We start from the raw sequence: 17,651 nt of genomic DNA on the forward strand, positions 1-17,651 counted from the left end.
TAGACATTTTTTGCTAGGAAAGGATACTCTATTACAGGAAAAACAAAACAAAAAAGAGAATTGTGGTATCTTAAGAGGCTAATAGGTTTTATTAATTTTCATGGACTGCAGCCCACTCTATTTGATGCAAATTTCCTACAATGGCTAAAATGGTGACTATGGCAAATCTACAAGATTTTGGAGCCCAGTATGCATAAATTGTTATTCTACTGAATCGCATCTGCACTTTGTGGAGTTCTTTCTGTTGTTTTGCATACAATCCCAAATAATGTGGTGTTATCCGCTAACTCAACATAGAAGCATAGAATCAGAGTTGGAAGAGACCTCATGGGCCATCCTGTCCAACCCCCTGCCAAGAAGCAGGAATATTGCATTTAAATCACCCCTGACAGATGGCCATCCAGCCTCTGATTAAAAGCTTCCAGAGAATCTAATCATTTTAGTTGGAGATACTAGATATTTTTATATATCTATATAAATAAAAATGTAATGTTCGTTTGTGGTATTCAGAGAACTCAAAAACCACTGGGGGAATTGACACCAAATTTGGACACAAGACACCTAACAACCCAATGTATGTCCTTCACTCAAAAAAATTGCTTTTGTCATTTGGGAGTTGGAGTTGCTGGGATTTATAGTTCACCTACAATCAAAGAGCATTCTGAACTCCATCAACGATGGAATTGACCCAAACTTGGCACACAGAACTCCCATGACCAACAGAAAATACTGGAAGGGTTTGGTGGGCATTGGCCTTGGGTTTTGGAGTTGTAGTTCACCTACATCCAGAGAGCACTGTGGACTCAAACAATGATAGATCTGGACCAAACTTTGTGCGAATACTCAATATGCCCAAATCTGAACACAGATAGAGTTTGGGGGAAATAGACCTTGACATTTGGGATTTGTGGCCACTGGGATTCACAGTTCACCTACAATCAAAGAGCATTCTGAACACCACGAACGACAGGATTGGGGCAAACTTCCCACACAGAACCCCCATGATCATCAGAAAATACTTAAGGCCATCCAATCCAACTCCCTTCATCAGGGCAAGAAAACATAATCAAAATCCTCCTGACAAAGAGCCATCCAGCCATAGATAGATAGATAGATAGATAGGGAGAGGGAGAGAGAGAGAGAGAGAGAGATGATTCACACACACACAGATATAGTATCATAGATTTGAAAGGGACCCCTAAAGAAGGACAATGATATCTTGCATGTTCCAGGGTGGCCAAACCAGACACTCATCAACACTGACAAAAAACAGCAAGAAATACTGTTTACCCATTGCATATATTAGAAACCAACACTTTCTCATTACTTTATTTTCCAGATCAACAGACTGAGCCACAGCAACGCATGGCAGGGGACAACTAGTATATAAATAAAAATGTAATGTTCGTTTGTGGGATTAACAGAACTCAAAAACCACTGGGCAAATTGACATCAAATTTGGACACAAGACACCTAACAACCCAATGTATGTCCTTCACTCAAAAAAATTATTTTGTCATTTGGGATTTGTAGTTACTGGGATTTATAGTTCACCTACAATCAAAGAGCATTCTGAACCCCACCAACGATGGAATTGAACCAAACTTGGCACACAGTTCTCCCATGACCAACAAAAAACACTAAGAAGGCTTTGGTGGGCAGTGTCCTTTGGTTTTGGAGTTGTAGTTCACCTACATCCAGAGAGCGTTGTGGACTCAAACAATGATGGATCTGGACAAAACTCTACACGAATACTCAATATGCCCAAATGTGAACACTGCTGGAGTTTGGGGAAAATAGAATCATAGAATCATAGAGTTGGAAAAGACCTCATGGGCCATCCAGTCCAACCCCCTGCCAAGAAGCAGGAATATTGCATTCAAATCACCCCTGACAGATGGCCATCCAGCCTCTGTTTAAAAGCTTCCAAAGAAGGAGCCTTCACCACACTCCGGGGCAGAGAGTTCCACAGCTGAACGGCCCTCATTTGGGAGTTGTAGTTGCTGGGATTTATACTTCACCTACAATCAAAGAGCATTCTGAACCCCACCACCAATAGAATTGGGCCAAACTTCCCACACAGAACCCCCATGACCACCAGAGTGGGCCACAGCAAGGTGTGGCAGAGGACGGCTAGTAATAATAATAATAATAATAATAATAATGCCAATAATAAACTTTATTTATACCCCACCACCATCTCCCCAAAGGGGACTCGGAGCGGCTTACATGGGGCAACATATTATATCAAAATAAAACCAAAACATAAACAACAAGCAACATCATCAAAATTACATTTTAAAAAACATATGAATACAATAACAAAGTAGCATTACAATAAACACAGTCGCAGTAACAGTCGCAGTAACTAAGTAAGTGAGGTTTATATATCTGTGGAATAATGTCCAGAGTGGGAGAAAGAAACAATCAGGGTCCACTAACACATTGTAACAAAGGATATAATAATAATAATAATAATAATAATAATAATAATAATACACTTTATTTATAACTCGCCACCATCTCCCCAAAGGGGACTCGGTGCGGCTAACATGTGGCCAAGCCCAAAATAATGAAATATAATAAATACACAATGACAAAATACATCATAACAGAATATAAAATAACAAAATCAACAATATATGCAATTTCTAATGGGAGCACTCATAAACAACAAAATCAAAGACTTTTTTTTCTAATAAACAGTATTACTAATTAACTAAATGGTATTACCTAACATTGCAGAACAAATAATGCTTTTCTCAAATTACTCAGGCACTGCTGGGTTCCCAAGCTAGTTTTTATATAAAAACACTGGCAGGCAAACAAAGCTACTTAGCCACACTCCTTTCTTAAGTTATAAGAGAGAGAAAAATCAATATTTTAAAATAAATAAGCAGGACTTATGTTTCGATTACATTTAAGTAACATCCATGATCTGTACTTGGTACTCAAGGACTTGCCTGGAGGAGCAGTGTGACAGCTCTGCAAAACAATGCAAACTGGAGCACTTCTCGGCGACGAGGATCTCTCCCATCCCTCAGCAGCATCCTAGCCTTTGAGGGGATCGAATGGTTCACTGCTGCCCTTCATGTATGGAATCTTATCTGGAAATTTCAAAACCTGAAATCAGAACACAAATCCAAAGATGTAGGTTAATAAAGCATATGTTAAATTGTCCTCGGTAGAGTGAGTAACTGGAAAGAAATATTTTTAAACCCTTGCTGATAAATCAAAATGGAAACGCTCTTGTAGAAATGGTTGAATTTTTTTCTGAGTGACTCTAATGAATATGTAACATATAAAGCAGTGGTTCCCAACCTGTGGTCCATAGACCACCAGTGGTCCGCAAGAACTAAAATATGGTCTGTGGCCTCACCGTTACTACACCATTCCAACGAGAACGACTGATCTCACAAAACCCTCTTATAGTGCCGAGGCTTATTAAATATGGCTTTTTGGAGGCGAGCAGATGGTGACTACTGGATGGCATATGTTCCGAATCAGAAACTAGAGCTGATATGGTCTATCCAATGCAATTTTCTGAATCAGCACCCCAAATAACCAAACCGAATCTGCACGACAGTTCCAAGAAAAACTGATTCAGAACCCTTTTGGTACTAATGTTGGAGAGTGGTCCCTGGTCAAAGTGGTCCCTGGTCAAAAAAAAGTTGGGAACCACTGATATAAAGTGTCCCTTTTTATGAAGGTGGTCAGTTGAAACATTCACACCTAGCTCTAGCAGAAAAGAGCTCTTTGCCCCACCCCAGCCATTCCAGAGATATATAAACCCATTGTCCTATTTCCAACAGACCTCACTACCTCTGAGGATGCTTGCCATAGATGGAGGCGAAACGTCAGGAGCAATGCCTCTAGAACATGGCCCTATAGCCCGAAAAAACCCACAAGAACCTATTGTCCACATGCTTGTGTATTTCAATGGCTTCTCTGTGTAGTCTGACATGGTGGTGGTTAGAGTGGTCCAGCATTTCTGTGTTCTCAAATAATATGCTGAGTCCAGGTTGGTTCATCAGGTGCTCTGCTATGGTTGACTTCTCTGGTTGAAGTAGTCTGCAGTGCCTTTCATGTTCCTTGATTCATGTTTGGGCGTTGCGTATGGTGGTCCCTATGTAGACATGTCCACAGCTGCATAGTATACGGTAGACTCCTGCAGAAGTGAGAGGATCCCTCTTGTCCTTTGCTGAACGTAGCATTAGTTGTGTTTCCTCATCAGCTTCCCTATGCGGTCAGTGGTTCCCTTGATGTATGGCAAGAACACTTTTCCTCTGGGTGGATCTTTGTCTTCACTCCCGTGGCTTGTTCTCGGTCTTGCAGCTCTTCTGCTGTCTGAGGTGGAGTATCCATTGGCCTGTATAGCCCAGTTGACGTGGTTCAGTTCATCTTGAAGGAGGTGGGGTTCGCAAACTATCTACAGACCCACCAAGAAAATCCAACAAATGTTACGTTCAGCAAAGGACAGGAGGGATCCTCTCACTTCTGCAGGAGTCTACCGTGTACCATGCAGCTGTGGACAAGTCTACATAGGGACCACCAAACACAGCATTGCCCAAACACGAATCAAGGAACATGAAAGGCACTGCAGACTACTTCAACCAGAAAAGTCAGCCATAGCAGAGCACCTGATGAACCAACCTGGACACAGCATTTTATTTGAGAACACAGAAATGCTGGACCACTCCAACAACCACCATGTCAGACTACACAGAGAAGCCATTGAAATACACAAGCATGTGGAAAATTTCAACAGAAAGGAGGAAACAATGAAAATGAACAAAATCTGGCTACTAGTATTAAAAAACTCTAAAATTACAACAGCAAAACAACAGAGAGGAAACAAACAAGGACATCTAATCATCTCTCAACAAAAGATTGCCCAGGCACTGCCAGGCAATCAAATGCTAATCAAGGTGGTCAGTTGAAACATTCACACCTAGCTCCAGCAGACAAGAGTCTTTGTCCCGCTCTGGTCGTTCCACAGATATATAAACCCAATTTTCCTAGTTCCAACAGACCTCACTACCTCTGAGGATGCTTGCCATAGATGCAGGCAAAACGACAGGAGAAAATGCTTCTAGAACATGGCCATATAGCCCGAAAAAAACCTACAACAACCCAATGATGCTAACACTCACACACCAGAATAACAGAGTTACAGTGGTGCAGCAGAGTTACTACTGGACAAGGAGCTTGTTCAAATTCTCATTCAGCCTTTTTCCTGGTAGTAAAAATATGCTGCCTCTGAGCCAGCAAGATCCATTTAGCTATCATGGCTAATAAAACTGACAGGCCTATCAACCGTGGATGTAGCGCCCCATTAAGAAGTCTTGAGTGCTGGACTACATTTGAACCTTCAAAATCTATACAGCCACCATTGCTTTCGCATAATGTGCTCTCATACATACACCCCCAATACTTAGAAATTAGGCCTTCATTTACAGGAATACAAGGGGGTATATGAAATATGTCTGCATATAAAACACACCAACACACTGCACACACCTCTTTCCTGGGTTGTTGCGAGATACAAGTCTTCCCTTTCGACAGATCCCACCATCATGTGAGGAAGGAAGGTGCCTATTTTTGTGTAAGAGAAAGCAAGTCTGTGTATATGACCTTGTCTAGAATGCTGAGACATGTTAAACTCTCTGCAGTGAAAACACAAAGAGGACAGTGATTATCAAACAGTCTTTTCTTTGCACTATAACGGTTACACAAACATTCCCCCAGAGATGATGCAGTAAAACACAGAGGGAAAAATAAATAGATATCAAATGAAATTAAACAATTAAAGTAGAACAAAAGAAAACCTCATGCAATTTCATGCCAAGCAAATGCCAATTCCTAGCCTGTTCACTGGTTTAAGTACAAACTGTTTTTACTCTCTCTGACCCTATTTTTCATCCCATATCACTAACAGGGAACATCTATAAGCCAAATGCAGTTTTTTTTTAAAAAAAAAAACCTTTAAAATGGAAATAGTGAAATGGCTTCACAGTTAAGCACTGAAGATGGGTTACCACCAGAGGGCAGCAAGCACTCACTATGATGGTAGCTTCCCATACTTCCAAATTGTTTCAATCACGGATTTAAACCAGGAAGATTAACATTCAAAAAATTTAAATTAAGTCTATGGAAATATACACACTGAGCCCAGCTTTAGAAAAATGGTTTAGACAGCTGTCCATGAATTAAATACAGTGTTAGTCTCAACCAAAGTACATTCACTGCATCACACTTACATAGGGGGCATACCACATTTCCCTGGGATTAAGTGGGTCTACTCTCTCTGATAATAACAACTGAATCTGTGATAAAAGATTTAAGCATGATATAGGTTTGGACACAAAGACAGTCTTGATATCGCTACCTTATGACTACATACAAAGTCAGTGGCCTAGTGAACCTGGAGAAAAAGACAGAAGGAAACTACCACCAAAATGGAGAATATTGTAGTATCATGGCCGCCTTGCCAAAAGATGCCCATGCTGCTATGTTATAGAATGCAAATTAATGATAACATATTTGCCATGTGATGTAATTGTCTCAACTGGAAAAACACTTGCCATAAAATCACTTAATGGATGTGTCCTAGTTTAGCATGGGATCACCTTACATTCGTTCCTGATCTAATTTGTCAGTACACAAAACATGTACTTGTGACAAATAATGCCTATTATTTAATCTATGTAATGTGATCTCATACATGTCTAATTAAAGAGGCTTTTTTGAAGGACTTGTTAATTTTGGATAGGACGTAAGATCCTGACCCTATGGCAGTGGTTCTCAACCTTCCTAATGCTGTGACCCCTTAATGCAGTTCCTCATGTTGTGATGACCCCCAACCACATCATTATTTTTGTTGCGACTTCATAACTGTAATTTTGCTAATGTTATTAATCATAATGTAAATATCTGATATGTAGGATGTATTTTCATTCACTGGACCAAATTTGGCACAAATACCCCATACGCCCAAATTTGAATACTGGTGGGATTGGGCGGGGGGGGGGGGAATGATTTTGTCATTTGGGAGTTGTAGTTGCTGGGATTTATGGTTCACTTAAATTAAAAGAGCATTCTGAACTCCACCAATGATGCAATTGAACCAGATTTGGCACACCTAACTCTCATGACCAACAGAAAATCCTGGGTTTGGTGGGCATTGACCTTGAGTTTGGGAGTTGTAGTTCACCTACATCCAGAGAGCACTGTGAACATAAACAATGATGTATCTGGACCAAACATGGCACAAATACTCAGTATGCCCAAATGTGAACACTGGTGGAGTTTGGGGGAAATAGACCGTGATATTTGGGAGTTGTAGTTGCTGGGATGTATAGTTCACCTAAAATTAAAACGCCTTCTGAACCATACCAATGATAGAATTGGGCCAAACTTCCCACACAGAACCCCCATGATCAACAGAAAATGCTGAGTTTTCCAATTGTCTTTGGTGACCCCTCTAACACCCTTTTGCGACCCCTCCAGGGGTCCTAACCCCCAGGTTGAGAAACACTGCTCTATGGGAATTTTTTCAGAAGTATCAAGTTCAAGAAGACTTTTCTCTAGTAAACCTGCTGTTGTTTTTTGTTTGTTTGTTTTGTTGTGTCAGGAGCGACTTGAGAAACTGCAAGTCGCTTCTGGTGTGAGAAAATTGGCTGTCTGCAAGGACGTTGCCCAGGGAACGCCCAGATGTTTTGATGTTTTACCATCCTTGTGGGAGACTTCTCTCATGTCCCCGCAAGAGGAGCTGGAGCCGATAGAGGGAGCTCATCTGCGCTCTCCACAGATTCAAACCTGCGACCTTTCGGTCTTCAGTCTTGCTGGTACAGGGGTTTAACCCACTGCGCTACTGGGGGCTCCTAACCTGCTGTGACAAATAGACTTGATTGTCTACATTAGATTAAAATAACTTTTTAGTGTATGAGCAGGAAATGGGAGGCATCAGAGAAGTTAGCTCCCATGTTTGGTCTTAAGCTTCTATCAGGGGGCTTTGACTGTGCTTTTCCTGCATCGCGGGGATTGGACTAGATGGCCCATGTGGTCTCCTCCAACTCTATGATACTATGAAAAGGTGGAAATCACCCCTCAGTCCCACCTAAGATTTTGGAGAGCAGCTGTTAACCAGCACCTGCAAGGCTGTTTATGCAAACTGCTGTTGATTGGTGAAATATGCCCTTCATTTTCACAAAATCCTGAATTCTATCCCAACATGTCCTATTAAAATCTCAAGAAATCAGGATTGCAAAAGACTGAACTATAGACAAAGTGATTTTTCAAAACTACAAAAGAAAAACACCTTGCACAAGATCACATTATTCCTTAATCTGACCTTTTAGCAAAAGCTCTCCAGTGCTTTTGTCGCTGCCACATGAACTGGTATCATCTGTATATTTAAGCCTTTGCGACACTTATTCTCTGAAACACTTAAGGCAGTAACATTGGAGACAATACAGGGAAATCATACAAGTTGAATATCCCTTACCCAAATTGCTTGAGATAAGATGTGTATTGGATCCCACCCCCACTCCAATTTTGAAATGAAAACATTCTATATCGAGATCTCTAAGCCCTCCAGTGTCATTCTATGGTGAACTTCCAGCAGCATTAACTCAGCCACTCATGCAGACCATTCTGGTTATCTGCGTAAGGGATGCTCAACTTGTACATACACCTCAGTCCATTTTGTTCACACAACATGAAGAAGGCCAAGACAATACACAGGGAAAGAGCTCAACAGCAACATACTGGGCAACAAAGCTTCCTGAACTTGTTCAAATCACTTTTTCTCAGCCTAGAGCCCTGGTTCCCAAGGTAGGCCACACGGGGGAAGGGGGCAATTTGATTTTTTTAGGGGGGAAATTTGGGAATGAGTTATTAACACTGAATTTTCTGCATTTCATATGGTTTTATGGGCTTCATATATAGTATATAAATATGTAAATTGTGACATTCACCTTTTAAAAATAAAAAATCAGAATGTACAGGGCTGTCAGCTGGTGAAATTGGAGAGGAGGAAAGCACATGTACTTTGGAAGCCTGTTTACACCAAGTTCATGGCCTTTCAGACTTCCTCTGTGTGAATACATAGGAGTTCAAATTTTGAATGATAAGAATTATATGTCATTGGGGGGAGATGAGGATTTTTGAGATTCTTAGGTGGGGCACGGCCAAATAAAGGTTGGGAACCACCCTTTTCGGGGAAGGCCCCAACTTTGTGGAACACCCTCCCTAGAAAAATCAAAGCCACCACCACTCTTTTATCATTTAGGAAAAGAGTGAAAAGTTTTGTTTGAACAGGGCTTCCGGGGGAATTAAAATTATGTGTACCACGGGTCTCTCTAGATCAGTGGTTCTCAAACTGTGAGTGCCCAAGTGTTTTGGCCTACAACTCCCATTAAAAAACCTACAACATCCCAATGATGCTAACACTCACACACCAGAATAACAGAGTTACAGTGGTGCAGCAGAGTTAGCACTGGACAAGGAGCTTGTTCAAATTACTAGCTGTTAGGATTTCTGGGAGTTGGAAGGCCAAATCATCTGGGGACCCACAGGTTGAGAACTACTGCACTAGATTCAATAGTATGGGAACTTGGCTTCCAATGGGGTTAATGAATAGTTTTAAATAGTTTTAAATAGACCTGGCGATATTTTGCACTCTAAGAACTGGCTATATCGATACCATCATCTGAATCGCCGCTACCCATGTGGTCCCCTGCCCCCCTTTGGATACTGTTCACGCTGCTCTGGTGTGGTGGAGGGGGCGGAAGAGGAGGTGGCCCGGAGCCTGGGATTGAAAGTGTGGTGGGGAGGGGGGAGAAAGGGGAGGGGGGATGCTGGCAAGAACTAATAAGCTTAACAACAAGCATAGGAGAAAATACTCCTATGGCTCATAACTGCGGCATGGAGGGAGGGAGATGTTCCACTAGCCGAGGGGCCCCCATAGAGGTCGTGGTGGGAAGGAGGAGATGCGGGAGAAGGAGACCCCGAATTCGGCCTAATTCGGACCGCTTTCCCAAATTAACTATTCCCAATAGGTCTCCTAAGGTAATTTGGTGTAACCAGGTGAGCGGGCCCTCTGGCTTGAAGGTGGTGTTGTTGAACGCCATGTCTGTCAACGGAAAAACAACTTGGATTCAGGACTTAATCCTGGAGGAGCGGGCAGATCTGGCGTGCATCACGGAGACCTGGCTGGATGAAGCGGGGGGCGTAAATCTCTCCCAGCTTTGTCCTCCAGGTTTCTCCGTGCAACACCAACCTAGAGCCGGAGGACGGGGAGGCGGGGTTGCAGTGGTCTACAGAGATTCCATCCATCTAACCAGGAGCCCCATCCCGCAGACCACAAATTTTGAATGCGTCCACCTGAGGGTGGGTGACCGGGACAGAATAGGGATTCTGCTAGTGTACCGTCCACCTCGCTGCACTACAGTCTCCCTACCTGAGCTAGCGGGGGTGGTCTCGAGCTTGGCTGTGGAGTCCCAACGGCTCCTTGTGCTGGGGGACTTCAACATCCACGCCGAGGCAACCCTCACAGGTGCGGCTCAGGACTTCATGTCTGCCATGGCAACCATGGGGCGGTCCCAACAAATAACTGGCCCCACCCACTGTGCTGGACACACATTGGACTTGGTTTTCTGCCAGGGATGGGAGCAGGGTGGCGGTGTGGAGGAGCTATCCATCTCTCCGTTGCCATGGACCGACCACTTCCTGATTAGATTTAGGCTCACTGCGCCCCCCAACCTCCGCAAAGGTGGAGGACCCATTAAGATGGTCCGCCCCAGGAGGCTTATGGATCCGGACGGATTCCTGACGGCTCTTGGGGAGTTTCCCGCCACCGCGGTAGGTGATAATGTCGAGGCCTTGGTCGCTCTCTGGAATGGGGAGATGACCAGGGCTATTGACAAGATCGCTCCGGAACGTCCCCTCTCAAGTAACCGAGCTAAACCAGCCCCTTGGTTCACTGAGGAGCTGGCAGCGATGAAGCGAAGGAAGAGGGTTCTAGAGAGCGTGTGGCGATCGGACCCAAGCGAGTCAAACCGAACACGGTTTGTGTCCTTTTTGAGGGCATATGCCGCGGCAATAAAAGCCGCAAAGAAAACTTTCTTTGCGGCCACTATTGCGTCTGCAAAAAACCGTCCGGCGGAGTTGTTCCGGGTTGTCAGAGGTCTTTTAACTCCCCCCACGGGTGGGAGCCCTGACAACTCGGCAGCGCGCTGTGAAGCATTTGCTCGGTTCTTTGCAGACAAAGTCGCTTCGATCCGTTCTGGGCTGGACGCCACATTAGATGCAGTCTCCGTGGATGTAACACAAGCACCTGCTTGTCAGTTTTTGTTGGATTCTTTTCAGTTTGTGAAACCCGAGGATGTGGACAAGATACTTGGAGGAATGAGACCCACCACGTCCATCCTAGACCCCTGCCCATCCTGGCTTCTTAAGGAGGCCAGAGGGGGATTGGCCGAGTGGGTAACGGTGGTGGTTAATGCCTCCCTTCGGGAAGGCAAGATTCCAGCGAGCCTAAAACAGGCTGTGATAAAGCCGCTGTTGAAGAAACCATCACTTGACCCCACTAAATTGGACAACTTTCGGCCTGTTTCCAATCTTCCCTTTTTGGGCAAAGTCATGGAAAGCGTGGTGGCCTCACAACTCCAGGTATTCTTGGGAGACACGGATTATCTGGATCCGGCACAGTCTGGTTTCAGACCGGGACATGGTACCGAGACGGTCTTGGTCGCCTTAGTGGATGATCTGCGCCGGGAGCTAGACAGGGGGAGTGTGTCCCTGTTGGTGCTCCTGGACCTCTCAGCGGCCTTCGATACCGTCGACCACGGTATTCTTCTGGGGCGCCTTGCAGAGATGGGTCTTGGGGGCACTGCTTTGCAGTGGCTCCGGTCATTTCTGGAGGGTCGTACTCAGAAGGTGTTACTGGGGGACTCCTGTTCGACGCCGCAGCCGTTGACCTGTGGCGTTCCTCAGGGTTCCATCCTGTCCCCCTTGCTGTTTAACATCTACATGAAGCCGCTGGGTGAGATCATCCGGAGTTTCGGGGTGCGGTGTCACCTGTACGCAGATGACGTCCAACTCTGTCACTCCTTCCCACCTGCTACTAAGGAGGCCGTCGAAGTCCTGAACCGGTGCCTGGCCGCTGTAATGGTCTGGATGAGGGCGAACAAACTGAAATTAAATCCAGACAAGACAGAGGTACTCCTGGTCAGTCGCAAGGCCGAACAGGGTATAGGGTTACAGCCTGGTGCTGGACGGGGTCGCACTCCCCTTGAAGGCGCAGGTTCGCAGCTTGGGTGTGACCCTGGACTCATCGCTGAGCCTGGAGCCTCAGGTTTCAGCGGTGACCAGGGGAGCATTTGCACAGCTTCGGCTCGTGCGCCAGCTGCGCCCGTATCTTGGGAAGTCTGACTTGGCCACGGTGGTACACGCTTTGGTCACATCCCGCCTCGACTACTGCAACGCTCTCTACGTGGGGCTGCCCTTGAAGACGGCCCGGAAGCTTCAGCTAGTCCAGCGCGCGGCAGCCATGTTGTTAACGGGAGCTGGACGCAGAGAGCATACAACGCCTCTGCTGTCCCAGCTCCACTGGCTGCCGATCTGCTACCGGGCCCAATTTAAGGTGCTGATGTTATCCTACAAAGCCCTAAACGGTTCCGGCCCAAAATACCTTGCAGACCGCATCTCGGCCTACGAGCCCACGAGGGCCTTGAGATCTTCCGGGGAGGCCCTTCTCTCGGTCCCGCCTGTGTCACAGGCACGTCTGGCGGGGACGAGGGAGCGGGCCTTCTCGGTGGTGGCCCCCCGGCTGTGGAACACTCTCCCTGTTGAAGTTAGACAGGCGCCCTCCTTGATGGCCTTTCGTAGGGGCCTAAAAACATGGCTCTTCGAGCAGGCCTTCAATTGAGTGTAGTTAAATTGACACTGGAATGAACTAAGACTACGATTTTTGGCTATGACCCCAGGACTTGACGAAGCGGATTTTTAGTATAAGTATATGTTATGTTGTATTTGTCTGGTTTGTATTGTCCTGACTCACTGTACACTGTCTTCTTTGTTGTTGTTCACCGCCCCGAGTCGCCCCCGGGCTGAGAGGGGCGGTCAATAAGTGCAAGAAATAAATAAATAATAAATAAATATATTTGTAAATAGGGTTTTACCAGTGACGGTTTTAGATAATCAGGTTGTGATAAGGAATGTATTGGGTTTTAATGTGTTTTAATTTTTTACTTTGTGTGTTCTTTTTGTATTATTAGCTGTTTTGAGTCTCGCCTTGGTGTGGAGAAAAGCATTTACTATATGTGTAAAGCATTATATGGTTTTATAATGATCAGTGATGTTCTTTTGTGTTATAATTAACATATTTATTGTGCTTTTATTTTCCTTATATTGTGATTTGTTTTTTGATATGTTGTTTAACTTTTCTTAATTTGGTTGTGTGACTATTATTGTTTATATGGTTTTCCTTGTTGTAAGCCACTCTCTGGCTAAAGAACCAGCATGGCCTGAGACCTGGATTACAGCTCTGGCGGCCAGAGGTTCAGACATAGACGGCGGGGACAAAAGGGAGGCCTTCTCTGTGGTTGCCCCTTTCCTCTGGAACTTCCTCCATAAAGAAATCAGAACAGCCACTTCTCTCCTCTCCTTGAAGAAACAACTAAAAACTTGATTTTCTACGTTAGTTTATGGAGAGGATGATTAGTTTTTACCATCGATTCTAACACGACTGACAATGTTGACAGTGATTACCTTAACTTATTAAAGAGCAACATATTTTTTTATATATTTATCTTTATTTATACAGATTTTAATGGTTCAATCTCCTTAAGGTGTTATTTATGTGGCTGACTGAGGCATATGTTTTAGTCCAGGTTGTTCAACTGTTCTATTTTTAACTGTTTGTTAACGGTTTGCTTTAGGTAAAGGTTTTTCCTGACATTAAGTCCAGTCGTGTCCAACTCTGGGGGTTGGTGCTCATCTCCATTTCTAAGCCAAAGAGCTGGCTTTGTCTATAGACACCTCCAAGGTCATGTGGCTGGCATGACTGCATGAGCGCTGTTACCTTCCCGCCAGAGCAGTACCTATTGATCTACTCACATTTGCATGTTTTCAACCTGCTAGGTTGACAAAAGCTTGGGCTGTTACCTTCCCACCACAGCAGTACCTATTGATCTACTTATATTTGCATGTTTTTGAACTGCTAGGTTGACAGAAGCTTGGGCTGTTACCTTCCCGCCACAGCAGTACCTATTGATCTATTTATATTTGCATGTTTTTGAACTGCTAGGTTGACAGAGGCTTGGGCTGACAGCGGGAGCTCACGCCGCTCCCTAGATTTGAACCTTTCGGTCAACAAATTCAGCAGCTCAGCAGCTTAACTCACTGTGCTACCAGGGGCTCCTACTGTTTGCGTTGTTTTAATCATTTACTGCACATAGCCTTGAATATTTGCCATTTTTTTGCATCTGGAAGCCACCTTAAGTCCCACTGGGGAGAGAGGGCAGGTTAGAAATAAAGTTTATTATTTATTTATCATGGAAACTCACTAGTTCACTTTGGGTGCATCACACTCTCTCAGCCTCAGAGGATGGGCATGAGAAACCTTTTCTCAACAAAACTTGCCACGAAATCCCTGCGACAAGTTCGCCTCAGGTTCGGACACGAAGGGCTTGACACGACAGGATGGTTTGGAGCAGGCATGGGCAAACTTGGGACTCTAGGGGTTTCGGACTTCAACTCCCACAATTCCTAACAGCCACCCCAAGGTTGTCCATGCCTGGTTTGGAAGGTAAAGTAGGTCTCCCTGCCTATCTCTAATTTTGCATGTTATATTGATCATTGTATGTTATATTGATCATTGGCTAACCAAAGGCTCAGCACGATTATTCTCGGCTTCTCCAAAAAAGGGTGGGCAAACTTGGGACTCCAGGGGTTTCGGACTTCAACTCCCACAATTCCTAACAGCCGCCCCAAGGTTGTCCATGCCTGGTTTGGAAGGTAAAGTAGGTCTCCCTGCCTATCTCTAATTTTGTATGCTATATAGATCATTGGCTAACCAAAGCACGATTACTCTTGGCTTCTCCAAAAAAGGGTGCGTATAAACCAGGCCTGGGCAACCTTGGGCCCTCCAGGTGTTTTGGACTTCAACTCCCAGAATTCCTAACAGCCTCAGGCCCTTTCCTTTCCCCCCTCAGAAAAGGCTGTTAGGAATTCTGGGAGTTGAAGTCCAAAACACCTGGAGGGCCCAAGGTTGCCCAGGCCTGGTATAAACCTCAATGAGGAGCCTGACCACGAGAGGGAGGCGACAGGAAGGGCGGGGCGCAGGGATAAGCAGGGCAACCATTCTCTCTCGGCAACAACAAGAGAGCCCATTGGCTAGGCGGTAGCCAATGACATGAGGCCCTTCTGGGGAAGGCCTACGGAGGCGGCTCCTCTCTTAGGCCCCTTTGCAGGCCTGCCTGCCCTCCTTCCTTCTTTTCTTCCTTCCTTCCTCCCTCCTTCTCCCCCACCTGAGCGTCCAGACTCAACTTCTCCGGCCTGCTCTCCCTCACAGATCCTCCAAAGAGAGAGAAAGAGAGACTTTCCCCTCACTTCCGGCTCGCGACGGCAAACTTCCGGCGGCACGGGCTCAGTGGCGCATGCGCGTTAACCCAAGGCCGCTCCCCTTCCGGCGTTTGAACAGAAGACGCGGCTGTCCACAGAGGCCAAGGGGGATGATTTCTTCTTGGGATTTTTCCTCCCCCTTGAAGTTATAAGGATTGCCCAGCTTCGAAAGGGATAGTTAATACCAGCAAGGGCTCCAAGGGGGAAGGCCGAGCCCACCAGCAAAGGACTAAGCGCCATCTTTGTTAAGGGCAGGAGGATCTCATGGGGAGGTTGGGCTGGCAAGCAAGGGGGGTGCCATCTTTGCTAAGGGCAACCAGTAAGGCCTTCCAGAGGCCTGGGTAAACTTGGGCCCTCCAGGTGTTTTGGACTTCAGCTCTCACAGTTCCTAACATACCATCAGCTAGAGCAGGCATGGGCAAACTTGGGCCCTCCAGGTGTTTTGGACTTCAACTCCCACAATTCATAACAGTCTCAGGCCCTTTCTTTTCCTCCCTCAGCCCCTAATCCAGTGGTTCTCAACCTGTGGGTCCCCAGGTGTTTTGGCCTACAACTCCCAGAAATCCCAGCCAGTTTACCAGCTGTTAGGATTTCTGGGAGTTGAAGGGCAAAAACATTTGGGGATCCCAGGTTGAGAACCACTGCCCTATTTATATTTATTTATCGTGTCATCAGCAACCATACCATTGTGTTACAATTCTAACAGAACAAAACAAACACACAGATTAAAAAGAAAAAAGGAAAAAAAAACACAGATTTTGCAAACTTGGTAGGTCACGCAGAGTCAGAAGCGACTGAATTAATAAACAACAACTTAGCTTTCAAATAATCACCATAACTAAGATTATCTGATATACATTTTTTGGGACGCGGCTTCTGGTATTGTTGAAACCAGTTTGTGATGTATATCAACAGACCTAACTCAAGTTTTCTATGGACAAAAAGCTGCTGCAGTCTTTACTGAAGAAAAAGCACAAAAAGAAATTACTTCACAATCAAGGGATTCTTTGTGTAGCAATGTGTCCAAATTTAAGGCCTAAATACCCTAAAAGTATCCAGTCTAGTCTGATCCCAGAAGCCCAATAGGGTACTTGGGTAGGAGACCGTCAATGAATGCCAGGTTTTGTAGGCCATATTTCAGAGAAAAACTTCTCTGCTTCTTGCCTAAGAAACACTTACTAAATTCAGAGGGTTGCCATAAATCTATATACCTGAATGCATGCAGTCAGCTTCATCCCTAAACCAGTGACACGCTTTTTCGACATACATCGTTTCACGACACAGTAATTCAGTTTTACTAGCAAACTGCAGATTAGACCAATCCTTTATGAGAGATAAGGACACAGACATATATTATGTAACACAATATACGTATCACATTAAAAGCTTTCATTTTTTTTAAAATATATATGGTTTCTTGCTTATTTCACATAGATTGGGGGGGGATGTCTCATTACATTTGCACAATACGTTTACACACTGCAACTCACACATTAACGTGTCACAATACACAATTTGGAAAGCTGTTCTAAATGCTGAATTAGAATTGAAAACTAGGATATTGGTGGCATCCTTTCATTAGAAAAATAAATAAATTTTGCTAGATGAAGAGGAATAAAAGATTTGCATCTAAACACAGTACATGTAAGTCACCCACACCTGTAGTAAAACGACAGAGATTGCAACATAAACGTGTCTAGGGTAGGGAAGAGACCTATAGCATCATAACTGCTATACGTGTACAGCTATGGTTGACACAGAGGGCCAAGAGCAAACAACCCCATTGAGTTGCCTTGTAATAGTATGTGTATGTTAACACAGACTTGTTGATCTTAGTCACCTCCAGATTGGACTACTGTAATGCACTCTACGTGGGGCTGCCCTTGAAAATGGCCCGGAAATTCCAACTGGTCCAACGTGTGGCGGCCAGGTTGTTAACTGGTGCTCCTTACAGGGAGAGGTCAACCATCCTGTTTAAGGAGCTCCATTGGCTGCCGTTCATTTTCCGGTCCCAATTCAAGGTG

The 17,651-nt window shown here is 44.8% G+C and overlaps 2 protein-coding genes across 9 annotated transcripts in view; one reads left to right on the forward strand and one right to left on the reverse strand.

Moving 5' to 3' along the window:
* Positions 1 to 15,659, reverse strand: part of PIGV (phosphatidylinositol glycan anchor biosynthesis class V) — a 34,810-nt gene extending 19,151 nt beyond the window's left edge. Inside the window, exons 1-3 of one of the 8 annotated variants that reach the window (XM_060784500.2) lie at positions 15,553 to 15,659; positions 5,521 to 5,595; positions 2,964 to 3,123 (exon numbers count right to left, since the gene is read on the reverse strand). In XM_060784500.2, the coding sequence (XP_060640483.2) occupies positions 2,964 to 3,050 (87 nt within the window). In that variant the 5' untranslated portion in view covers positions 3,051 to 3,123; positions 5,521 to 5,595; positions 15,553 to 15,659. Of the gene's footprint in view, positions 1 to 2,963; positions 3,124 to 5,520; positions 5,667 to 8,353; positions 11,681 to 14,570; positions 15,154 to 15,533 lie in introns of those variants that run through there. The other 7 variants (XM_067473736.1, XM_060784498.2, XM_060784499.2 and 4 more) reach the window with 7 other exon arrangements.
* LOC137094843 (uncharacterized) lies at positions 8,720 to 13,067 on the forward strand. The gene is made up of 2 exons (XM_067460745.1): positions 8,720 to 8,835; positions 12,403 to 13,067. Exons 1-2 carry the CDS (start codon positions 8,720 to 8,722, stop codon positions 12,929 to 12,931), a joined length of 645 nt encoding a protein of 214 aa, XP_067316846.1. The 3' UTR covers positions 12,932 to 13,067.
* Positions 15,660 to 17,651: the final 1,992 nt, after the last annotated feature.

This window comes from Anolis sagrei, chromosome X (assembly GCF_037176765.1).
Source record: "Anolis sagrei isolate rAnoSag1 chromosome X, rAnoSag1.mat, whole genome shotgun sequence".
Taxonomy (NCBI): domain Eukaryota; kingdom Metazoa; phylum Chordata; class Lepidosauria; order Squamata; family Dactyloidae; genus Anolis; species Anolis sagrei.

Coding starts and splice junctions, on each gene's coding strand:
- LOC137094843 (XM_067460745.1), top strand. CDS start 8,720: ATGAAGAAGGCCAAGACAATACACAGGGAAAGAGCTCAACAGCAACAT. Junction 8,836..12,402: donor CTAGAGCCCTGGTTCCCAAG/GTAGGCCACACG, acceptor GCTTCGGCTCGT/GCGCCAGCTGCGCCCGTATC.